This window comes from Rissa tridactyla, chromosome 3 (genome assembly GCF_028500815.1).
Source record: "Rissa tridactyla isolate bRisTri1 chromosome 3, bRisTri1.patW.cur.20221130, whole genome shotgun sequence".
In the NCBI taxonomy this organism is placed as follows: Eukaryota; Metazoa; Chordata; class Aves; order Charadriiformes; family Laridae; genus Rissa; species Rissa tridactyla.
The window spans coordinates 91317816-91344614 of record NC_071468.1 but is presented as its reverse complement, the minus strand read 5'-3'; the positions used below and the strand labels follow the sequence as shown (position 1 = coordinate 91344614).

Sequence of the window (26799 nt, the reverse complement as noted above, 5' to 3'; positions counted from 1 at the left end):
GGAGATTTTGAGGGGTTATCAGGATACAAAAAAATAAGGTATTTGAGATTGCTTCAGCAATTCAGTCTTATTCCTTAACAGTGTTGGAATGGGGAAGAAATTTTATGTTTTTAGTGCAGCCCCCAAAAGATACAGATAAAATAAGCTGTACTAAACATAGCAAAGATGAAAAATGCATAGCACAGTTGCCATGGCAAAGCTTTTGTTCTTGTGACAGGCGAAGCAACTGGGAGGGCTCTTGCTTTTCTGTATGACCTTGGTACCCCATCAGTCTCAGGTCCTGTGGGACAGCACCCCAGACAGCTTATGCCAAGCCTGCAAGCGGCAGCTCTCCCCTCACAGCCCAAGAACCATTTGCTGACTTGGCACATTGGCACATCTTTTGTCATCCTCAGGTGCTTCCTGATTGATTCTCCTGCTGGAAAAGTGAGGGCAGAGGAACCAAAGCAGGGTATTTTAAATATCTTTGCTGTCAGACTTAAAGAGACCTTACTGTCACTTTTGCAAAAATTCAGAATAGCAGATAGCATACACAGGAGTAGGGAAGTGACCATGCCTCTGTACTCGGCACTGGTGAGGCCTCACCTCAAGTACTGTGTTCAGTTCTGGGCCCCTCTACAAGAGGGACACTGAGGTGCTGGAGCGTGTCCAGAGGAGAGCTGCCAGGCTGGTGAGGGGTCTGGAGACCAGGTCATATGAGGAGAGGCTGAGGGAGCTGGGCATGTTTAGCTTGGAGAAGAGGAGGCTGAGGGGAGACCTCATTGCCCTCTACAACTACCTGAAAGGAGGTTGGAGAGAGGTGGGTGTTGGCCTCCTCTCCCAGGTGAATAATGACAGGACCAAAGGAAATGGTCTGAAGTTGTGGCAGGGGAGGTCTAGATTAGATATTAGGAATATTAGAAATTAGGAAATGTTCCAGTGCCTGACCACTGAAAGAGGTCAGTGCCTGACCACTGAAAGGGCAGGCACAGCCTGCCCAGGGAGGTGGTTGAGTCACCATCCCTAGAGGTATTTAAGAAACGTGTAGATTTGGCACTTCAGGGCATGCTCTAGTGACGGAGATTGTAGGGGTTTTTTTTGTGTATGTATGGTTGGACTCGATGATCTCAAAGGTCCTTTCCAACCATGAAGATTCTATGATATAATGTTATTTTTAACTCTACATGTAACACCAGCTCCAGCCCGAAGATCTCAAATTTGCATTTATTTTGTTGTCTTTAAAGATGCATTCCTCATGCCCACTTCATTCTAATAAGCAGTGCAGTATTAGGAAAGAAAATTACTTTTGTCTTCTTACTCAGCATCAGTATACAGTTCTGAATTCACTGTGAATGACTGAGGACAGTTTACGTGTTGGAATTGATGGCTCCCAATGAATTTCTGCACAAGCAGAAAATGGTATAGCATAAACATGGCAAATTTTATTGTAATCTGTGCACAAGGCAGTGGGGTTTTTTTGGTGGTTTTTTTTTTTTCATTGCATTTGACTCAGCAGGAGGCAGATCTCTAGAATTTCACTTACAAAGATGAGATGCCAGTACTCATTTGATTGGTAATATCTTATTTGCAAAATATCAGCAGGTGCTAAGCTCTAAATTGCAAAGACTTAAAAAAAAATAATAGTCCAAAGCCAAGAGTCTAAAGACTGACTTATTCTAAGGAACCTGTTTCCTTCAGTAGGAAGTTTGAGAGTCAGGATTTGCAGTCAAATGCATCATGTGAACTAACAAGATTTTCAGGAACTTTTATAAAGCTAGGTTGACAGTGCAGTCTGTGGACATTTTTTTATGATTGTGTTGAAATTAAGTCATATTGATTTAATGGCTCTTGTGGTATATCAAGGGTCTGCAGGAGCAGCAATGAACAATTCTTTTATCAAATTATAACTGTTTCTATTATTGGCAGATGTAAAAGCATTGCATTTGAAAAACAAACTCAGGTATAAGCATCCAGTTGCAGTTGACATATTTCTAACAAGACCTTCAGGGCTTCATTACTGTAGGGAAATTCTAGCAATTAATGTGAAATCTAGTAAGTGCATGTCTGCCTGCTAAGTTAATAAATAAAAGGCACCTGCCAATTGTATCCAGGAACGCAGGCAGTGAACTGTGATACTTAAAATAAATTGGCATCTTACAAATACTATTTGAGAAATAATTATAATACCTGAAATGATTATCCATAATAATGAATTTTACTTCTCCACTTCTTCATGCTATTTTAAAATTAATTAACTATATTAAAGTAAACTATGATTTTGTGATTTAATCAAGTATCTGTTAGTGCCAGGATCTTTCTGGGGGAGAAGAAAGGTCTGCCTCCTTTGATACTCCTTATTTACAGTCCAAACCATGAAATATTGTGCTTGTATTGAATATAACACTTTTTGCACAGCAAACTTCTCTAATTTTCTATTTTTTTCTACTATTCACTGTGAACAAAGGGGACAGAACTGTGCTCCAGTTAATTCATATCAGTACAAACGTAAAGGAAATTCCTTAGCAGACAGGCCCCATTGCCTTTTTCACAAATGCAATATCCTGTTGAAATAGATCTTCCAAGTGGTGATCTAGGGCTTAATATACATTTATGTTTGATGTTTTAATGTGGGTCTTGATATATATTCATTGTGAGAAATATTACAAAGGTGCTCTAGAAAGAACTTGAGAGCATCTCTTAATAAAGTGTTAGGCAGATGGTGTTTCATATCCCCACTTTTTCAGTTCTGTCCACGATATCATATGGAATAGAAATATCCTTTTCTTCTTCCACTTCAGAATTGGAGAAGAAGCCACTCTTGACTATTTCTGATTTTTTGCATAAGTACTTAGAATTTTCCTACTTGCATTTAGTAGGATAATTTTGTTTTCATCTGTGGTTTTTCTTTTTTTCCTATCATGCTTTAAAGTTCTTGTTTCTGGTTTTTGGTTTTTGATTTTTTTTAACTCTACTACTTACTGATAATCTGTGATCCCTTCAGCTTCTCTCATCAGTTACTTGCATTATAAATTTTTACCTTACCTTCAGTGCCATTAATTGCCTCCTCTTCTATTCCCTACGTATAGATTATTTAATATCTTATCAGTGCTTTCACATTTTCTTTTAATGGGTTCATTTTTATATCAGCATACTTTGTAATGTTGATACTTGGAAAATTCAGCTGCCATACAGGCAATTTACAAAGAAAAATAGTGACTTCCGTAGTTTATCATCTTTAAGACAAAGCTGTGTATCTTTCTGAAAGATGATTAAATTAATTTTCTGGGAAAAAAAGATGCTATTTTTTCCTTGAACTTTCAGATCAAGCAGTGTGGTCTTTGGGGTCCCTTCTAGATTTAAAATTGAAGGCTATGTAAAAACATACTACATTATTTAATACATCATCACCAAGAACTTGAAATTATTTTTATAAAAAGGCAGAATTAGTACTGTGCTTTTGTCTATGTTTCTTTGCTGTAAGAACTCTAAATCAAAATATTTGTTATGAAAAATATGTGCTTGTTTTAGTTTGTTTTTGTATGTTCTTGTCTTCACTTCAAGGGCAGTTGTGCTGTAGAAATGCCACTGAGTGGATATGAATTTGGAATTAGGAAAGGTAAAGTGACTGTGTCATAAGATGCAAGAACAACAGCAGCAAAAAGAAAAACCTTTGAGAATTGATTTCTAAGTAAGCAAAGCAGCAAAGGGACTTTTCTGTTTTGTTTTTATGGAGTGTGTAGAATTTCAGCCTTCTGCAGTCTGATAACACACACACAGAATAGAAATAATAATGCCTGTCACAAACTTAAGGAAAGGCTACACATAATATACAAAGAAGGACTGTCTAGTTATAAATTCTAAAATAACTGATTTCTTATCATCTTAGTGTTGCTTCTGGTTCTTAATTTGTGTGCCTGCTTGTAGCTAATATTTGAGACTGAGCAATAACTGTGATTTTCTAGTTAGGGTGTACTTCCCACAGTGGGGTAGTAAGTCACCGTCACTGTCCATTTGGCTTTTTGCTGCCAGCCAGATTTTGCTGCCTTTCTCACAGCTTTTTGCAACTCTGTCAACTTTGCATTTTTAATAATTGTTTCCTGTCACTTCACTGCATGATTTGCTCTAAGGCTGTTGATTTTCCTAGTTTCAGAACTTCTCAGTTTTGTTTGACTATGTTTAAAGCTAAACTATTAATCTTATTTTTATTAAATATTTATATTTTTATCTTGTATATTTCTTGATTTTAAAGAATGACAGAAATTCTTTGTACTGTAAGACTAAGTGCTGTATCACAGAGGGGGATAACTGAAAAAATACCACAGTGTTTCCACTTGTATATGTCTAGTTCCCGGTGTGAAATCTTTTAGTAAGCTCCTGGTACAGTGCTGGGAAAGAGGTAAATATTTCAGAACAGCCTTGACAGCAGTAGGTACAATGAGTGAGAGACATCTGTTCTAGGAAGTAGAAAAAGTTAAAGACATCAATGTTTCTTAAATTTTATTTTTCTGTGCAACTCACCTGTAGGGTTGCAGTTTATAAACCCAAAGTGGTTTCCTTAGTTGAAGCACCTGAATCTTTTATTTCAAGTTGGAAATAGGAAGGAGACTTCCATATGTCCTTTTTTAAATTAAGTCAGTATGTACCAGGGCTTCTGATGTCCCATTTTCTTACCGAGAACCTTTCTTAGGAAACGATAGATACATACAGCCTAATCAGTGATTTAGGCTAACAGATTGCACTGTTCTTCACAGATGACTAAATTCCGTACTAGACTACTTGAAATACCACCTATATAGTATTCACATTTGATTAACAAGCACAGCAAAACCAGTCTGGGACTAAACAGGGAATGTAATTCATGGAAAACACTTGTTTCTTGCATCACTTTTCACAACACTTGGCCAGCATAAAAGGGTTAGCAGCACAGGACGATGTTTGTCTGACACATTACATTTTTCCAGTCTTGCTAACTCGAAGTTTCACATCAAAACTACCCTTAAGTATTACCCTTATGCTAATCTTGTTATAGGTCATTCATATTTGTATTGCATTTACTCCTCTTTCATTTTATTTACTTACACACACCATTAACATCCAGAGTTGCTGCTGAAAATAGACTATCAAATTTGCATTAGTCTTTTAAGCATCTGTGTCAGTATGTTCTAATGGTGTTACTATCGTGCTGCATCTTCCTAAAGCCATTCAGAACCTGATTGTGTATCTCTGTGGTGAATACTGCAGCTATTGGCATAATCACTGTACTTGAATTAGTTAACTTTTTCAAAAACAAAGACAAAAGTAATCCTTTCAGACTTGCACAAAGTCAAACTAAACCTGAAAAATATACCTATGTTCCTGCAAAATTATTCTCACCAGTCAGTGACTGTCTTCTCAAGGGCTTGTAATATAAATGCAAGGGGAGCATTCCAAAGGAACCAAGTAATTGACTGCTATTCAAAACTGCTTACAAACATGAACATTATAAAAAAACAGTAGAATGGCAATTACAGTCTGTGCAGAATATTAATGTGTTACTTTGCATGAAGTAGGCCTTTGTTATGAGTTCATTTTATAGGTGAGCCAGTGTAGATTGTTTTCAATATGAAATATGACATGCAGTGGTATTAATAAAATCTTGTTGCACATATTGCCGTTTCTTAATATGCAATTAAGCACAGTTTTAAATCCTAAGATAAATCATACTGCATGGAAGAGCAGCAAATTAAAAACCGCTCTGACTATTTTGTCATTATTCTTTCATCACTTAGTGTAGCAAGGTGGTGCTAGCTATTGTAGATTTAAATTTTGAAGATTGTAGTTGGTGTAATTTTTACTCATAACTGTAATGAATGGTTATCTTGTTTAACCCTTAAGAGTGAGTTCTTTAAATTTAATTTCATGTCACTTACCAAGTACAGAAAATAGGTTCTTAGCTATTATTTCCATGCAGAGCAGCTGTTCTAAAATATTATTAGGATAATGATATAAACTGGTAAAGATATAGATGATGAGTTGTAGCTGTGGTGGTGTGCTCTCCCCTTTTCCCCTTTTCCCCCCCCGGCTCCTGCTCAAGCCATGGCCATCAGCAGGAGTTGTTATGAGTTGCACTTGAACTGTGGGAGATGGCTGGCAACATAACCAAAATGTTATGTTAATAAACATTTCACTACTCTCTTACAAGTGAAGTTATTCACTCCACCCGCGACAGTAGCAGACTTGGTCATGTGATAACGTCTTCTCAGAAAGTATGTAACAGAATAAAGGGGTTTGGATAAAATCAACAGATTTAGAGACTTGTAAAGTATCTGTTCTGAGAGAGAGACTGTGATTTAAAGAGGAAACAAATGGGGATTACAACAGAAGTATATAAACTAGTGTATGATGTAAAGAAGATAAATCGAGTGTTTTTCTGCCCTTTATCGTTATGGAAAACTAGATGGCATTGAAATTTGAACATAAAAAACCTTTGCTACGAGAGAAACACCTTTGTTCAAAGGTAATATCTAGTATATTTTCCAATCCTGTGCAAGAACTTTCTAGCTGCTTTCTCTGTGTGGCTATTCCATGAAAATTCTTGTCATATGAGTTAATTCTCTGTAATGTTTTTTTCTTCTCCGCTTTACCTTTTATCTTTGGACTATTGATATCACTGCAGATGTGCTTCTCTCTAAGGCAGTAATTTTCAGCCAGTACTTTGTGCTTCTCTGAGGATCCACATCTAATGGATCCTAAAGGGTGAGTAAGAAGGGTAGATTCAGGAAGGTACGGTGCTTCTAACCTTTATTTTCTTCTTGGAAAATGTTAGAACATGCTGCAATTTATACAAGAAGTCCTAAATGTGCTAAAGAATTCAAAAATTGAAATTGCTCCTTGAAGACCCTCCCTTACTGTTTCTGAATGTTTCCAAAGCTGTTTCAGTTTTTCAGAAGGAAAACAGGGCACCTGGTGGCAAGGATGGGAACACTGGATATGGGTGGAATAACTATTTCTTTATCCCTGTAGCCTCCCACCTTTAAATGGTGGTTACTTTTAAGAACAATGCATGTGGATTACTTACGTAAAAATATTTTAAGTGCTACCCACCTGATCTCTTAATCTTCCCTCACCAATGTTTTTGTACTGACTTCAAGAAGAATTTTCCTTCTGAGGACATGCTTCTTGGCTGTTCCACAAATACAGCCAGAGCTGAAATAATGGCATTAACATCACCCAGAGGGAGGGCGTAGTTTGGCCGTCACATTGTAGACATACCCAAGAGGGCTGATACATTGCTTTTCCTTTTTATTACTCTCTCCAGTTTGGGCTATAATCCCTTCTTTAAGAAGTGCATTTACTATGTATCTATGTGCATAGATTTGTATTGCCACAGCCAGAAGCTGGTCCATTTAGTTTTCCTTACTGTCATCTTGAACCACTGTTACTCTGCCCCTTTTCAAGGATGGTCCTCATGAAGATCTTTCACAACAGGTTAAGTTTTCTTCTGATCTTGAAGGCAAGATCAGTTTCCTGTAAAAGGAAAGAAGGCTCTCCAGCTCATAGGTTCTTGCTTTTTTTTTTTTTTTTTCAAAAAGGAGTGGAATTAAAGTCAGTTTAGAGCCAAGATGCTAAATTCTTTCATTTACACGTGAGCATTTGAGTTGATAGCCCTGACGTAATCTCAGACATTCAAGAGTTGAGGGGAAAAAATAAATTGATTTCTTGCTTGTTGATAAATCCCTGTGTCAGCTGGGGACAAAGGTGTTTGGAACAAATCGTGAGGCATATTTTATTATGGAAGGAGATTATAGCTATCGAGAAAGTTTCGTGGGAAGGTAAAGCAACATACAGAGTGGTAATGGCCCAAGGCTGACCCTTGTACAGTTCTGAACACTGGACTGAGATCCCACTGAGGGAGCAGCAGGTGGAAGAAATCTAATTAACCCTTTAGGATTAAGGAAGTCAAAGTCTTTCAATTCTTATTGGCCAGAGGATTGAGAACTGAAAAGAACATTAAATGAACCATAGTTCTACATGGTGATAATCCCATCTCCGTCTCCAGGAGGGAATATAAAATATATGATATTAAGGAAGAGGGATGGACCTGTGACAAAACGAAATGAGAAATTTTTTAAGAATTCGCAGACTGGAAGGCTTAAAAACTTTTCTAAATCAACATCTATATGCCCATATAGTATAGGAGATTCTGAGTTTGATTTAAATGAGTTAAGTTTGGTAGCAGAAACAGTCACAGCGTGAGTTACTTATTGGCGAATTTGCTGTCATCAGGGAAACTTGGATTGCATTGCATGGCAACCTTACAGCCATTAAAATGTAGCAGTAGTCTATTTCTTATTTGTTCACAGTCTGCAAATTGCTGTATTACCCCAGAAGTTTCCCCTCTACTATAACGTACGTATTCTTTACAAGAGCACTGGTAGCAGTGGAACGTACAAAAGGTCAGATTCAAGATAGTGACTTTCTTCTAGTAAAGTAAGTTTCAGCATTAAAATAGAAGGTTTTCTTTGTATTGCAGCTGATGTCTTTCACTCATTAGTAATGTTGTGATTACTGTGCCGGGTAGGCAAGACCTTGTAATAACTAGAAATTTACTAGGAGCCAGTTACAGCGTAACAAAGATGATCTGCATGCCTTAATTTTGATAGGATTTGATTTTGTTTCTTCTCTTCTCTTTTAATGAGTCAATCTGTAATGATTTCCTGTCATATTTTTGTTAATTTATTTCCTGCAGTCATCTGAAATAATTTTGAAGAGCTAGGTAGCCTGAGTATGTAGTATGATTTGTTAATGCAATCTTTTAATATCTTTCACAGTGGTTTTAATCCTGCCTAATAAATTAAGTCATTATGTTAAATTGCATTAAATGTACAGGATTATATCTGTTTAAAATAGCAAAATTCAATATCTGATAAAAGAGGAATGCTATTGTGTTACTCTGCACTTAAAGAAGCATTGCTATGTTCTTGTATGTCTTGCCTGCTGGTAGTTATTAAACCGAATTAGCTGATTGCAAATCGCTTTGTGCATAAAATGAAGTAGCAGGTATTTTGAATTATCATGTCAGGTCCACAGTTAGGAAGATGCTTTATTTTTTGTCCCAGACCATTTAATTTTTTAAAAAAAGCTGTTTCAAACTGAAGCTTAGCTATCCTTTTGAAAGGCTAGTCAATATCTGAAATGTTAGAATTTTTCTTATCTTTTCAGGACATATTTTTAATAAATATCATGAACACTGCCTTCTGATTACATGGTAAATCTGACATTAACATTGCATTCCACCTATGTCTGCTCATTTAGTAATTGGCAAGTACTCTAGCACCTGCAGACAGAAGAGAATCATCGCTGAGAATCTGCTCTGAATGTCAGTTACCTTAATCCTGGTACAGTGCTACTTGTTTTACACAAAAGGTCATGTGCTGTCTTAATGGTGGTGCGGATTAGGGATTGTTTTCTGTAACCTTCTTGAAACTGTATTAAGATCTGAAATTGTTTAGGTAATTATGATACTCTAATTGCATTTTAAAACTCCACTTTCTATAGAAGCAGTATGCCACGTTTTAAATACTGCTAATTATTCTGCTATTCCAGTCCCCTTCAAAACATGCATAGTTTTGAAGCGAATGTAGAGATTTGTATCTTTTTCTTCAGTTTGCAGAGTTGATTATTTTCTACTCTTTTATTTATTTATTTATTTACCCAAGACCATGTTCTTGTGGGAAGTCCAAATCAAGTGGAAAAAAGCAAAATACATTTTGTTCAGATTCAGAATTTGGAGACATTAAGAACAAAAAGAATTTGTTGTGATTGATGAAGTACGACCTCCTGTGTATTTCAGATTCTTGTGATTCCACTCATGGCCCAGAAAATGGTCATGCCACTGGGATACTTTATCTTACCTTCTGTTTTCCTGAGGTGACAGAGGGGAAAAAAATGGAGAAGAGCCAAAAGGATGGAGATGGGGGTACAGCAGGGAAAGGGATGGCAGGGCAGGTTGTAACTGCTAAGGAAGACTGAGGAGAGGTCTTCGGGTGTAATTCACCTAATATTATGGTTGGTTCAGGCCATTAGAGGACATCACAACCTTAGTTGAAAGGTAGATTTGACTCCTTTTTCTTTTTTTTTTTTTTTCCTACAAAATTCAGTTCCACCAAGTGCAAGTATGTTTTTTGACTTCCAGTGGTGTCACAGACAGACACACTGCTGCAGTTGTTTATTATTCTCTGGCTGTTTTGTTTTTTTGATACCAGACATTTCTTCTATGTAGCTGTCATGCCGTGTTCACATGAACAACAATCTGTTTCTGGAACTTCAGCTTACTGACTGTCATCAGGCTCCCACATGGGTCTCTGCAGATACATTTATGTCAGTGTTCTGTAACAGGTCCACCAGGCACCTCAGTCATTTGCCTAAAACACTGTCTTTTCAGTTTCTGAATGTAGATGCTATTTCATTGGGCTTTGTACAGATCTTTTCTGACTTTGAACGTACTTTGAGCTCTCATTGGGATGTTGTTTCTAGTTATTTCTTGAATTGATGCTTCTGTCTCAAACTTAATTGCTTTAAACTTCTGTGATATCTCTGTAGTTTGGGTGCAATAGAGTGCACTTCTGGTCATTTTTAGCTTTATTGTTCTCAGGTCTTTGGCTTAGCACAGCCATTTGGTAAAATCATGTGTACTTTTGCTAGGGTACTCAGCTCTTAGATATACAACTCAACTACGGAATATTATTCTTCAAACAGACTCTGGGAAGGTTAAATTAGCCTGTACCTCTCCACCACTACTTGTCAATTCTAGGTAGTCTTACTGAGCTGTGTTGAAGCTTTGGTATAAGAAATGGTACCAAAAAGTGAAAAACCACATGCTTCTCTTGCCATATGTAAATCTCCCTAATTTTTCTTCAGCATTCTTCTAGGTCATTCGAAATCCTGGCATTCCCACATTCATCGTTTCTTGATGGCATCCTGTTAGCACATGGAATGAGGCCTACTGTAACTGCTTGCTGAAAATGGTGGTGCTATACATCCAGATTTTGGCTTCACCTTGCACTCTCCAGAATCTGCTTCTTTAGTTAAGGCCAGTTATACCATTTCTAACTGACACATTTGAGATTTTCGGAACAATTGAGATGACATGTTTGCCCATGCACAAACTGTAACTTGCATAGCAGAGAACTTTTCCCAAACTACCTTTAGTGGGACTCAAGCTATTCAAGATTTAGGTGTAGGAAGGCCTTGAAGGACTTGGGTTCGTTTGGTATGACCATGTATGTTTCATTAAACAACAACAATAGTAATAATTGTTGTTATTGACCACAGATATTTCTTCTATAATTCTTCCATTATTTGTTTCATTTTGTCATAAGTTCTAGAATTGTAAGCATTTTCCTGTACATAATCCTTCCTGTATGTTTTTACAGCCTTTTCTGCTTCAAAAATTGAAAGAAAAACTAATTGGCTTTCTCTCGGTCAATTTATAATTTAATCCCTTTCATGTGTGCTTTGCTTTTTTTGTGTTCTGTCAGGATGCTGCAATTTTCACACAAGCTGCAGATTTTCAGTTTCAAAAGGATCTTTCTAAATGTAACTGTCTTTATAGAGTTCTCCTGTCATGCTGAATTTTAGAGGGCCAGTCTTGCACTGCATATCACCACTTTCCAGCACCTGTTTCACTGTGACACAAGTTCTAAATAGCTGCTCTGAATGTCTTAAAAACCTGTCTTTTTACACTACTGTGCCACTGTAGCGTTTGAAAAAAAACAAACAAACAAATTAAAAATGTGAAAATGTCTAGAAAACTGCTGGTTTGGGGTTTTCCAGAAGAGTATAGTGGAAAATAAATGGAAAAGTAAAATTTGAAAGAGAAACTGTATTTGCTCACTGTCATACCTATTTAGTTTCTGTAAAGCCTAAAAAGATTGTAGGAAGCAATCTGTTCCATTTTCTGTTTTGTCATGTTTTAGTCAAAGGATTAATTGCTTCTAAAATTAAGGTTTACAACATGTATGTAAACTTTTAGGTACACTGTGATCTATTCCTGATATTTTATATTTTGTATGATTTTCAATTAAATACTTTGCTTGTGTACTTTCTTACATATTTAAACTGAATAAGCAACATCATCTTCATATTGTTAAATTCTGTTAATCCATTCAAGATTTATTCTACATACATATTCCACATAGTTTTAAATACATTAAATAAGAAAGTAGCACGGCGTGTCTATCCTGTCTAATTGTCATGAAATTGATATCCTACAATGCCTTTTGAGTCTTCCAGTTAAAATGTGGAAGAGTGTGATGATATTCTCTGAAAGTTGGGAGGAGGTTATGGGATTTGGTGGCATAATTGTAGTGGAAAGCTGGTGTTTTAGGCAGATGCTAGAATCATTAAAACACCCTATTTTTTTTGTCTTGTTTCATAGCCAGATCTAAGGGGAATATTAATCCATTTTAGGCAACTAGATTGTGAAAACGTTATATTTATATGAAATATAAATGTTTTCCTAAAGACTTTCTTCTGTACAATAAAATGTAAGATTTTTTCCAAAACGAGAGGAAGGATAAGTAGATAAATAAAACACTTCTTCGTAAACCAAAGACAAAGGTTGGTTTAGTTGAACATTGCCTTGAATGGTTATACAATATTCAGCCTCTAACTATGGAAGAGGAAAAATAGAATCATAGAATGGTATAGAACTAAAATAGAACCAAAATAGCTGCATAATTAGAAGGAAACGAATCTTCTTTAGCATTATCCTTTTTTATTTATGAAAAGTGTACAGAGACTCTGATTCATTGGATGAAAGTGATTCAGAAAGCAGATGTCACTTTTTTTTCTTATGAATCTTAGGCTTGTATTCGAACCTCTCTGTCCTTGTCTTCACACAGGGCAATGCCTAGAATCATTCCTCTTGCTCTTTGTTAGGGTTTTTGTTTTATCTTGGTTTTTTATGGCTTTTCTATTTTCTTTTGCATCAGATAAATACCAGTTTTGAGTATGTATTGTATTTTCAATTGGTCCAACTCCCCCGAGGTTTGCTTCTGTTCAGACTTCTTTTCTGTGTGACTCTGAACCTGGAGCGGTGGCTTCTGTCTCTGGCATTGGAGGAAGGACTGAGCTCACTGAAACTGGAGATGTTTGTGGTGCGTATGGAGCCATTAGTTGTAGGCTTCCTGAACTGAAAACAAGTTTACTTCCCTTGGAAAAGTGAAGGGGATTTTCTTTTCTGCAGTAGTTTAATGTTGCTAGTGGGTGGTAGGGCAGCAAAGTAAACTGGGAGACAGAAGAACACAAGAATGGCCACGCTGTCAGACCATAGGTCAAATACTCTGCTTCTGACAGTAGTTATAGTAGAAGTTCAGGGAAGAGTTTGGAGATGTTTCTAGGAACATTCCCCCAGTATCCAGCAAAGTGGGCTATCTAAAGTGGGGGGTGACCATTTTTCCATGTTTATCATTGGATTTCACTATCATACAGCTGTTTACTTTCCTTCACCCCATCAGAGCTTTCAGCTTTCACAATATCCTGTGGCAAGCAGTTTAAATGCACCTTGTGTGATAACCTGCTATTCTGAGGTTTTTTTCAGACCAGCCATCTGCCACTTGTTAGTTTAATTTGATGCTTTCCATCCCTAGTGTTGGAAGAGATGATTTCAGTAAGTCAAGTAAGGCAAAGTTATCATGCTTTTAGAAAAACAAAAAAGGCCTTACGAGATGAAAAGCATATTCAAAAGCTTATTTTCAAAAATGAATGAATTGTGATTAAGTACTAATAAGTGTGTATCTTGCATTGCTGTCAGGATTGTGTTTGTTAGAGCAAAGCAAAGGGAGTGCTGTTTATTTTCAGTACTTCTGTGTGTTTTCTGAAGATGTCTAAACATCTGTCAGTAAATATTTTGAAACTAATATAGCTGTATTTTTCAGCAATACATTGTTTTCTACTGTGATTTTAATTAATAGAGGACTTTTTATTGTTGTTGTTATTCAAAACTTAATTTTTTTACCTTAGTGTCATTCTTCACCTATGTGTTACATGTATTATGTTTACTTTCAAGACCTACTTAGGTAACTAGCATTGCTGTATTTCCTGTAGGATGAGAATATAATTTCTATGTCAACAAACAGTGTCTCTTATTTTAATGATACCGTTATTGCACATGGTACTCCTGCACTTGCTTGCAGTAAATGAAGGAAAAATACATCAGACAATCAAGTGATGTTGTGAATGTGTTACCTCTCGCCTTTTTGCTAAAAACAGAAGCTTGATATGTATAAGGCTGACCCAGGGAACTGAGTGGAAACCTTGAAGGACAGACAAGTCTGCCTGTGAACAGAACACAGCTCTGTCTGGGAAGGCCCGTTGAGACGTCACCAGCAATCAAAGCCCCATAGGGTTTCTGGTCAGGAGGGGCTTCCTTACCACTTTCAAGAACACTTGAAAAGACGGAACATGAGAGCTCTCTTCTGTTCTACTCCTTGCTTTTCTTAAAGGCAGTAGCTACTAAATTGGGAAACAGATGGATTGACAGTTTATATTCTTCCTGCTTTTTTAGGTTGTTTTTCTGATATGTTAGAATAACTTTGATGTGATACTTGACCTTCTAGTTATAAAATCTGGATGTTTATGTGCTAAGGCCCCTCTCTTTGTCATTGTCTCAGTTTCCACTAGCAATTAGCAGCTTGTTCATAACCACATGTAAATTATCATCCATCTTCCGTCCTTTGGCTCCTGGAAAGCTAAATGGAATATGGATAGAAAAGTAGAAGTCCCAAATAGGACTTTGAAGATGGAGTAGAAGGTGAGGCAGAACAAAGTATGTGGTACAGTCTTGTCAGTTTTTTATGACTGATTGGAATTGAAAGTCAATGTAAGTTGTATTGAAGCTCCTATTTGGAGGGAAGCATACATCTGAAGGAGCTAAAACCAGGGAGTTTTTGCTTAATAGCTGAATTGATAAACCTCTTTCTTCCTCTTTCCCACAGTTCTATTTTCCTATGAGTTTACAGGAATGGAGGCAATTCTCCTCCTCAACCAGGAAAACAAAAAAAACACAGCAGAAGCCTTTCTGTAATATCGAAGTATTCATAACTGAGAAATTTTCATTAAAATGTTTTTGTTGGTTTCTTTTTCCTCGTTCCCTCATAGTGACTTTGCATGCGACTGTCTGGTCTAGAAGTTTACTTTTTTTTTTTTTTTTCTTTAATTAGAAATATGCCCATTTGGTTTGGAAGGACCCATACTATGATAGATACTTTCACAATCTTTATTTCAGATTCTTTTATGAAAAAAAAAAACCAACATATTTCATGTTTCAGCTTGTGAAGAATAGAATTTTTTTATTCTAGAATAGATTTCCAAAATAACATATATGACAGAAGTGACACTTGAGGTTTATGCCTTGAACTTTGGAATAAAATAGGTTTATAAATTCCTATTATCCCAGGAACGTTCATATATTCATTTTTGGTTGTCCTCTCTAAATGATATTTCTTAGTGACTCATATTTTAGCTTTCTTTAACAGGATAATGGGGATCAGAATGTATTTTTTTAAAGCTTTCTTTGTCTTCGTTATGTTGCTTGCAAGGCAGTTGTCGTAATTCTTACTCCAAAATGGAAGCTTGAATGCTCTACTGCTGCTAAATTTAATTTCTTACGATATGTTGTAGAAATCATATTACTAGATAAGAATAATATTGCTTAAGTTGGCTTGGGAATTTCTTGTAATTCAGTGTGTCATATTAAGAGCTAGTAACAGATGACCCTGCTAAATGATATGTGGAAGAGGCACGATGCATAGATGTCTCTGGGATAAGCATCTTCCCCTTGGGTTATAGAATTTAAAGTGCTTGTTCTCTTTGCTATCAAAAGTATTTTCCAGGGTATGCCAAAATTATCGTGTCTGGGCAGACATAATTTTCAGATTTTTTTCTATTGCTTCCGAAACCTTACTAGTGTGGGGCTGGCTGGGACATCTAAAGTGTTGTTGACAAAATGTTACCCATGACTGTAGTTGCTGCACACACTGTAGCTGCAGATTCATTTGTTCTGAGATTTTAGATGATGGTCCCTCCTCTGGAATTTAACTTTCACAAATGTTAGTAATTCCTTGACCCTTTCTGCTGGCACTTTTGGTTTTGATCTGTAAGTAGAATTGTTGAGTCTTGAGAAGAAAATGATAGCATGAATAAAGACAACACAACTAGAATTTCTGATCTCATTGAATAAAAGATCAAAATACTTTGAAAGTTTGAGGGGTGGTGGTGGTATAAATTTAAATAAGGAATTGGAGGTGGTGTGAATTTTGCTTTAGATACTGAAAGAGGGTGTAAATTAGTTTGAACTTTCTCAGCAGGTGAATACTGATGTCGTTAATGAGGATTATGATTACTGGGAAGGATGTTAGGGAAATATGCATTTCAAAATCACAAAACAAAAAGCAATTAAAGATAAATGCTAATCATCTAAAAACTGAATCCTGAGTCATGGCAATTTTGAAGGTAATTGCCTTTTAACCAAATAAAATAGTATTAAAATCAGAACAAAAAGGTTTCTAGCTAAGTCTTTCATGCATGCCTGCTTTAAATATTTTAGAGATGCTTATCAGCATGTTATAAAAACACTAAACAGCAATTAGAGATAACCTCTTTTATCCTACTGTGTGCTTTCTTATGTGATGGATATTGTTGGTTTTGTAAATTTTAATGATCCACGCAGAGGTTTTTTACATGCTTGTGGAACATGCAGTTAAAAAGACTTTGTGTTGTTTTGAAGTAAAAGGCCTATTATCCAAATGTACATGCTGCACTCCGAAAAATGTTTGTCTTGTGTTGGGACTTGAACGCAGCAATGAGTAGCCCGGATAGAGATTTCTTAAAGGAAAAACGCAGGGTCAAAAACAGAATTCCCTGTGAGAATTTATCTTCTTTGTTCATAAATTGAGAATGTATTACCACCTGAGGAAACAATTCAGTCATTCTTGAAATATATTTCTATTAACCTCTGACTCAGACTGGACTGGTAGAGTAAAACAGTGTTGTTTTTACTGAAAACTTAAGTTTGTCAGCATTACTTTAGTAAACAAAATTTACTAAATGCTGATCACTTGTTGATAGAGTTTCCAGCCAGTCACTTCTTTCTTATTTTTCATTATAATGATTCAGAAACACTTTTCCTAAAAAGTGGTACTTTCAAATATGTCTCCATTTAGGGACTTGTTTTTATAATGATATACTTGTTAGGACAAATGTAGTGTTAAAATACAGAAAACAGTTTCAGAGAAGCATCTCTCCTATATGGAGGCACAGTAAGCTCAGAAATAATTTTTTCATTTCTGTGGACATCAGTGGCTGTATTTACTTTGTCACTGCCTTGTTGTTTACTCCCATATCTGCCTTCCTCTTAGTTCTAAATGGAGCAACCCTCCTACTTCCAGAAATTCAACGAGCAAATAGATCTAAAAAAACAGTTGGGATAATTCACCATAAAACAGCATATACAGGATTCTGTGTCTCTAGAAATGTGTAAATCAAGCTTAGATATTTTCCAACAGGCATACTTCAAACAGTTTGAAGTAGTTTGGGTATGTCCCATGTTCTGTGTTACATGGGACATCAGCTTACACTCATTCTGTGGCCTCCTAGCCCATGAATCTTCATTTTCTTGCTAAGAATTCAGTCTGCACATGCACCTGCCCGAGGGGTACTAGGGCTGTTTGCTTGCAACAGATGATGTGTTGGTTGGTGATAGACTATTTCAAGGTAGATACATGCTCTTTGCTGGCTTCTACCTGCTCTAAGGAATGTCTAGGAGCTTTGGCTCCGTTTGCTTCCCAAAGGAGGAGATGGGCCATGGGGGATTTTTGCTGGAAATGGCTAGATGGCAGATTTGGTTCTGTTCTGTCTTCTGTCCTCCTTAACTAAGTGATCACAGCCCAGCAGCTGGCGGTGCTGCAGGTCCTACTGCCTCAGCTTCCATTGAAAGGCAGTATTAGCCAGGCTTTAGAAGTTCCTGTTGTTTATTTTGATCTTCCTTTTATGCTTCTCTGAAAAATAGGCATGTAAAAGGAGAGGAATACCAACTTTTAATACTTGATATCTCAGTGAAATTTGAAATAGTATTTCTTGGGACATAGAAAAGACACCTTGCTAGCACAAAAGTTATTTCCCTGCTGAGTAGTAAAAGTTTGCCAAGAAATGGAAGTGACAAAAGTTGCAAGAAAAAAAATTCACAAGAAGCAAAACTGTTAGAATATGATGGATTGAGGAGATCTGGACATAACACTTTTCTGCTAAAATAGCCATCTTCTAGGAATGTCAGCGTTATCATTTTCTAAACAACAGAGGTGTATAAACACTCATCCTCCCAGTTTGATTGAAATTTGTATCAGTATGTCAGTATCTTATATAACGTTATGTTGTGTATAATTATTTGTTGCAAAATACATTTAAACTTGGTATCTCAGGTGTTAACTAAATTATAGGGACAGAAAAGGAGGAAAGCTTTTTGTCATTAATCAAACATAATGGTGCTTCTAGATTAATTTTAATTGTTTTAATATTGTCAGAAATTTCAGCACTTCAACGTTCCATTCAAAACCAAGAAGAAGTTTTCCTGAGTTAGAGCTTTTTCTGGCTTGTTCCAGAAAGCATGCAGGTGTTGCTGACGTTTTGTCCATAGCCTACATAAGTATCTGAGCTGCATGGAAGCAAATACTAGTTGCTGGGAACATAATCTCTTTCTTTTCATCTACTCTGTATTTGCACTGTTCAAGTATTGTCTCCATTCTGTAGATCCTCTGAGATGCAAAAGTAGTAAAGGTTATTTGCCTGTACTTAGAAGGTAGCATCAGTCTTCTGCATGTGAAAATTCCAGCCTCAACAGATTGCATCACTAAAAATATAACTTGCAGCTGGTAAATGGCTTAAGAATTGTAGAGAATTTCTCCAAAGTTAGTATTTATTCTCTTGTTCTTGTTTTATATTGTTGTTACTGAGAGCACTTGAATAGGTGATTTAAAAGTGCATGAACCACTAAGACATGAAAACAAAAATATTCTAAGTAAGTGCAAAAATTGCATGTGGAATATCACTTGGGATTTTTTTTCTTTTTTAACCTTCAGAAATTACATCCACCATCCTGTGATTGTTACTTCAAATAATTCTGTGCTTTCAGATCCCTACTTTTTGTCCAAAATGCTGATGAAGACCCCAACTCCAAAAATGTCCAGTAAGAGAGCAGTGGCTTGGAATTTGATCCAGGGCCATCTGACCTGTTGCTTTGCAAAGAAGGAATATAATATAAAGGAGTATACTATAAAGGCCGAGGGACCTGGAACACAGATGGCTAAAAAATACAGTTCCAAATACTTGGTGAAGAAAAATCGGCAAGGATTGACCTCACAAAAAAAAAATAGCATCCAAAACCTATATTGCACACCCATCTGATCTGTAAAAAGAGTGATTGTCTTAAAATTCTTTCTGAAAACAGAGTTAGTGTTAAGACTATTTAAAGTTGATATTAATGTATTTTGGAACTGCAGTCTATATATAAGGCTTGCTTTACAGACATATCTTCTGAACTTTCTGGATGGACTAGCTGTGCGTATGTGTGTACATGTGCATGTGCTGCTACCCGCTTACACATGTTGGTGAGCAAGGTGAATATGTCTGTTATCTGACTGTGCACCACTAGGTAACAGGAAAAGGTGTTCCTCTACAAATTCTGTGGCATAAATTTGCATTGGTAGTAATTGCATCAATTAGTGCTACAAAAGACATCCAACAAAAGAAATGGAGATACGTTTTGTTCAGGTTATTAAATGGGTTGGAAAGGTTAATAAGCCTTGAGCCAGAAAATGTTCTAGACTGTTTCCCCCTTCTTCCCCCCCGGGTTTTATAAAAAAATATTTCAAGGTGCATTTGTCCACTGAAAAGCAATTACCTCAAAAAAAAATACTTCCTCCTTGCCATCAGACTTAGCCTTTCCGTTCAAAGTCAGTTCTATGTGGCTAAAATAATTTTCCTTTAGTGCAGTAGTATTTGCAGAGGAAAGAGAATTAGTTAGCTTGTGGTTTCTATTATCCATAATCAATTAGATGTTTTACTAAGTTGCAATTAGTTGCGCTTTTCAAGACCCACTGGAAGTGACACAATTGCTTAACTACTTGGAAGAGAAGTTACGGGGATAAGTGAAGTGACATAATTTGCCTTCCTAAAACATTTTCTATTGATTCCTCATGTGAAAGGAAGGTCTGAGTGAATTTACAAAGCCAACACTTAAGAATCAAAAGCAAGGTTTTTGCTTGTAACATTGTACTTCTGATATCCAAATAACAGGAACTAAAAGCATAGAACTTCAATTTCTGTTTCCACATAGTCATTTTTCTGGACACAATCATATTTTATCACTGTAAAGAGTTTCAGGACATGGTACGTTGGAGGATTTAGTTTAGAATGGGATGAGTTACATCCTCAAAGACCCTGGGAACTACTCACTTGCCAAAACTCATCCATCTAATACCATACTGGCTGCCCTAAGGTGGTACTCCTGGCTTACAGCTGATGACTCTTATGTAAATTTCTACTCATGCACGTGCCTTGGATACCCTTGGACATCCAAAATGGCAATAGATATCTACATTCAAGCAAGGTGAGTCCACCCCTTGCTTCCCTCTGTTGACTAAAACAAGAATCGAGGATAACTCTCAGCTTGTTGATGCCTGTGTTTGGTCAGATGACTCCTACACTGACAGTCTTAAGAGCAGACTTTGTAGGCTTTTAGAATCATCTATTCCCTAGAAATTCAGGAAGTCATTAATAACAGTTGTTTTCTCAACTCAGAAAGCTGTAGTTTAGTCTAATAAGCAAAATAAATACATTTAGCTCACCAGTATTAGTTAATAGTCAAAACAATCACTGTATAGGCATGATTGTCGTAGAGTCAGATGCTTGATATTTGAAGAAACAGACTGTCTTGTTAACTCTGCTTTAGAAGGAGGTTTTCCCTAATTATACAACTTGATTTAATTGGAATTTGAAAGTATGCAAATGCTTAATATTGTCCTTTTTATATTTTTTGCTGTCTGTTGTGATAAGAATGTCAATATTGAATTCTTAGCAGCAGCTTTTGAACTGCAGATTTTTCATACCAGAGAGACAGAACTGGAGCATGCAAGGCTAGGGGTAATATTTTCCAGCAATTAACCTAATTTTCAAGATGTCTAGAAAAACTCAGCAAAATGACTTTGCTACACTGAGGCTTTGGAGTAGGATGGCTATGGTGTCTTAGTATTGTCCCTGAGGTGGGAGGTTACCTGAAAGACATTACCCTGGGGAGCTTCGAACACAGATTTCGGGCTTAAGAACTACTATCTCAGAAAGACAAAGTGAGCAATCCCTGAGCCACCATCTACCACAGAGGTGGATAGTAGCAGCATTACCTGAGGAAGGTAAAGTGCTGTCTTTTTGTTACATTCTAGTGGAATCAAAAAGATTTACATTGTTTGTAAAAACAACTAATATGTAATAAATTTCACACTTTGGAAAGTCAAGCAGTATGTGGTTTAGGGTGGGTAAGATGGTTTGATACTGATTCATAGACCCATGTCGAAGCCTAGACCCATCTGGCTTTGTACCACAGGCCTAAACAGTTGTTTAGGCTCGCTGTAGCTATCCATACATTTTCTAAAATATGCAATTAATTTTCTAGCAGCTATGATTTTACATTCCAGTTCTGATCATCTAGCTGCTATAATTGCAGCCTTTTTCAGAACAAGGTCATCTCATATTATTGGTAGATTTTGCTGTTAAGGAGAACACAGAATTTCATTCCAGAGGTTTAAGTTTTTATCTTACCAGTTATTCCTTATGTACAGCTGAGTTTCTGAGAGCTTCAGTTTTGAAATTGCAGTTTCCAAACACAGGTCAGGTAAATTTATAAATTGTAAAAGCTGTAAGGCTTTTAATGAATTTGTAGTTTGGTCAGTGAGTTTATTTGACAAACTGACTCTTTCACTTCGTGACTGACTCAGATATGTACTACTGGCTTGTGTATTTTCTATTGAGACTGGGAATTTGGGCTTTCTAGAGGTGTCATTTGAATAGATGATTGTTTATATTTCAGAGTAAAAAAAATTCTTTTTTCACTTGTTATTTTATTTCTCAGAAAACAGAAATCCACCAATTTTAATTACATGCCTAAAACAAAGCTTTTGCTGTTGTTTTTTATCTGTAGATCATTATTGTATGTCACAGCCTATGGATAATTAGGTAGAGAAAACCCTCTTTGACTCATGAACAGGAGCTCATGTTGACTTTTCATTTGGTAGTGTGATGGAGAGTTGGTTTGGCTGCTATCACAAAAAGGAAAACGTTTCTTAGAAGTAATCATACTGAGCATGTAGCCATTCTGATTATATAAATACCACTGCAAATTTTAAAATTATTCCTTAAACTGTCACCTGAGATGGTGGGCTGCCAAAGCATTTTCATACTGTGCTTATGTATCGATTTTTCTTTATTCCCAGATCCAGGCCATGTACGATATTACCCGGTATGAGAATATTTTTCTTTTGTGCATGATTCTGGAACAACTTCTTCAAAATGAGGCAGAAGACAGTAATGTTTCAAGCTCAGACTATGATGGAGAAGAAAAAATCAAATTTCTGAAGAACCTTGATCAAATTATTCTTCACCTCTCAGATGAATTCCCTTTGTTTTCTTTATATTTATGGAGAGCGAGTGTTCTTTTGAACTCGTCTCAAATACAAATGGATTAAAACCAGTAGCCTACTTTTTAACAGTGCATTTGTTGTGGGATTGCATTGGAAAATTTTTGAGCCAGACAGGAAAATTGTTGTTATTGGAAAACATTTACTTTAAACAACTAAGCTATACAGCAGTTTCAGAGATAATGCAATTTATTTCCAATTTTAAATATAGAAAAAATATAATAATCCAGGTGTCGTTTTGAATAAATGCAATTCCTCTTAATAGAAAACAGCATGTTAGTGCTTGCATACACAGTGAAAATGACAGCAAAGTAAGTTCTTTCAGGAGATGCTTAAAATAAGCACTTTATGAATTTTACAGTCAAGACATAATGTGTGTGTAAAGAGTTGTATAGCTTCTGTGAGCTTTAGAGAACGTGAGTGGTTGGCAGAAACAAAAATGTTTGTTTTTAAACTTGGTAACTTATCGCTACAAATTCTTATGGGACAGACTTAGTTTCTGATTTAATCAAAAGAGTCATTATCTGATCAAAATAAAATCTGGTGCTTAGTTTTACAACTTCCTTACGTTTATTGTCTACTGCTTGGCTTCACTTGAGTAAAGGCCTAATTCACTCCAAGTAGACTAATGATTTCAAAGATTTAATCTGAATAAATTTAACACCTTTAATGATTACTTTTACCCTTTCTTTTCGAAGTTAATGAATGTTGATAAAATCCCCTTTGTATATTTATGTATTATCTGATATTTAAATTTTTATTTCTGTGATGGAATTATATGCATAATAATAACCAAATTTAACAGGAATTATATTAAAAATAAAAGGTCTTTAAAATATGAGTCCAACAATACCTTAACTGATCCAGTGTTTGATAAATATAGAGGATAACTATTCTGATGAATGGCATTTTTTTCTACTAAACATTTTTGTTTTGTTATGTCTCCCAATAGTGTATATTCGCCGTAAATATAAACTATTTTTAGCATTAGTCCTTATGCTTCCTCTTGTACTTGTTTCTTCAGATCCATTTTTATGTCAGAAACATTCTCTGAAACACCACTTTTTTAATACTGTAAATAATTTATCTTGTTAATTTGAATGCTTTTGTTTCAGATATTAAACCTTTGTTTTCTATATATGTGAAATAAATTAATATTTACAAAAAAGTTACTTTGATGTTGAATTGGCTCCCCAAAGATATACTTATTTAGACACTGGCCACTGTTCTGTTTCTTAAACTTCGTATTTGGTATGTCATATGGTAACATTTGTTTAGTGCTTTCTTTTAGCAAGCATGCTTTCAACAGAAACCTGTTTGATTTGCAAAACAAGTGTTCCTGAATATTCACATTAAAAAGTCAGATAAGTTTATTCAAATTAAAGAAAATGAAGTTAAATGGTATGTAAGGTTGATAACCACTCAGGAACTACTCTGCCCTTTTTGTTACTGCTTTACTGGTTGTTTGTGTGTTTGCTTCATTAAGGTAGAGGATCAGTTCTTCCGTCTCCTTCCACAGCACTGAAAGCATGATTACAAAAAGAGCAAGGAAAGGAATAAACAGAAAGAACTGGTAGCTAATTGATATCATTTTCATTTTTTAATAAAGCTTTATTCAAAAGTATTTTGTAAAGAAAAGACACAAAACACAGGATAATATTGGAATCGGTATAATAGCAAAATGTGTATTGTTTCAAGACTCCTGTTCTAAAGAACAGTTTCAACACTAGATTGCACACCACTGCATATTTGCTGATCTATTGGCAAAAATTATTTTTGTCATTTTTTGTCAATTATTTTTGTCCACAAATGGACACATATCTTCTTCTATGCAGATTGTAGCATTTTCTCACCAGCAACCTCTCAAGGCCACTGGAAGAGCAATGGATATTTCAGGAAACACGTGCATCCTTGATAAGTTTTGAAGTAACTGCTGACTTGAGACCTGATTTTTGAAATCTTTTTCACAGCATGTAGAGAGAGGGGGTTTTGTGTCCAGAGATGGAATAACTACGTGGCACTTACACTCTGACAAAGATTTGAAACCGTTTGTTCTGCAGCTTTGAAAGCGTTTGGGCAGAGTGAGAGTTTCCCTTGTAATGCCATTGTAGCAATTCAGATGCACACTAGCCTCTCTGTAGACGTGCTATTTGCTGGTCACCTGGGCTCTCCTTATCTGTTTCAGTGCAAAATTAAATAGTGCAGTTGAACCATGTCAGTGAATGCATCTCAGCTTTGATGGGGACAATAACCTCTGCAACCAGACTAGTTATTAGACAGATTGTTGTCTCATGTTTCTTGAAGAGGTTTTTCACCGAGATGGGACTTGCCTTAAGATGAAGATGCACAAAGGTATTCAATATTTAGATATCTCCAAGTTGTTATGATGTCTAAGCTATGAAACAAGTACAAAGTACCTTAATGGTACTGGGTCTACAACTGCTACCCCAAAGGACTGCGGATCTTCTGTAAGTCCTGTGTCATGTTTTCTCTGATTGCGTAGATGCCTCTCATGCTCTGGAGGATCTTCAGTGGTGCTGTCACTGAATGTGTCTGCTTAGGGAACTGAATCGAGCAGTGATGATAGCATGAGCTTAGATATGTAGCTCATTGGCAGGAACATGCATTTAGGTCTTAATGTGCAAATTAAATCCCACCCATGTGATATCTTGTCTCTTTTTAGGAATAGGAAATCCCAGGTTTAAGTCCATGCTCTTTGGACAATTTCTGCTCTTGTACAGTCACTTTTAGATGTAGCTTTAGATGTAAACATCCCTGTCTCTAGTTTTGAAATAAAACAGGATGACAGGGGTTTTTTTTGTGAAAAAAACAGAAAAAAAAAGAAAACTGAAAAAAAAAAGAAAAAAAACTGAAAAAAAAGAAAAAAAGAAAACTGATAAAACAGGGTTTTTTTGTGAAAAACTTCTTTACAGTGAGGGTGACAGAGCACTGGAACAGGCTGCCCAGGGAGGTTGTGGAGTCCCCTTCTCTGGAGATTTTCAAGACCGGCCTGGGTGCAGCCCTGAGGGATGTGCTTTAGGCAATCCTGCTCTAGCAGGGGAGTTGGACTAGATGATCTCTAGAGGTCCCTTCCAACTCTGAAGATTCCGTGATTCCGTGACTGAGACAACCCCTGGAGTTAGCTGTTACAGGTGAGGATTTGTAACCCAGTTGGAAGAAACCTTCCTGCGGCTTGAACTTTTAACTAAGTCCTAAAGTATTTACTAAGTAGGTATGTAGACATCCAACTTTTACATATCTGACCTCCAGAGAGGAATCCCAAATCCAGAGAAAATACCTATGGTCTTTGCTGAGTGGAGACCATTAGATGTCTGAAACGAATAATCTCAAAGTCCCATGTGCTGAGCATAACATGTCATCGAACTAAAGAATAGGAAACACTAAAAAAAGAACTTGGTCTGACCTGTCATCGCTCCCTGGAGTGTTTCACCTGAGTTACCCTTACAGTTTTAGAATTAACAGTTCAATGACGTTTCTTCTGTCTTGCTGACTTCTTTTTTGTAAATATATGTACTTGAGAATTTGGCAAAATGCTAATGTTCTGCAAATGCAAATTGTTCAGGCTTTTATACATATATTTATATATATGTGTATATATATATACACACATATGGTTGAATTATATCTTTATATGGCTGAATTAGCAGTGCTTATCAATTACTAGCCTAATAGCGGTTTATGATTTTTTAATTTGTTACTTTGCTGCATTCTTAACTTCCCAGCTTGGCTATGTTTTGTACCTGTCTCCATCTGTTTTAAAAAGAATTTTATGATAGGGTGTCTCTTTTTATGAGATTGGAAAAATTATGAGACAAAGAAAATAAATTTTTATTCTAGTGCTGCTCCATTGACTGTTCTATTCGCTAAAGAATTTTACATGTCTCCTAATGACAGCAGTGGGTGGGATTTTGAAGTGAACTGTCTCACGATATTTTGTAAAGTTAATTTGGAATCTTGTTATAATCTGGTTGTGATTTACTGATTATTTTTTTTTGGAGGTAGCTATTGCTTGTATATATTGGTAATGGTGGAAATGAAATGTTTCCTAATTTTAATCCTGTAATAATCTTTAATT

At 36.2% G+C, this 26799-nt stretch overlaps 1 protein-coding gene across 1 annotated transcript in view; it reads left to right on the top strand.

Annotated features, from left to right (window-relative positions):
• The window catches only part of MEI4 (meiotic double-stranded break formation protein 4), a 79292-nt gene extending 56541 nt beyond the window's left edge, over positions 1–22751 (top strand). The window contains exon 5 of the mRNA XM_054195953.1: positions 22500–22751. Within this exon, the coding sequence (XP_054051928.1) occupies positions 22500–22751 (252 nt within the window). The remainder of the gene's footprint in view (positions 1–22499) is intronic.
• The last annotated feature ends 4048 nt before the right edge of the window (positions 22752–26799 follow it).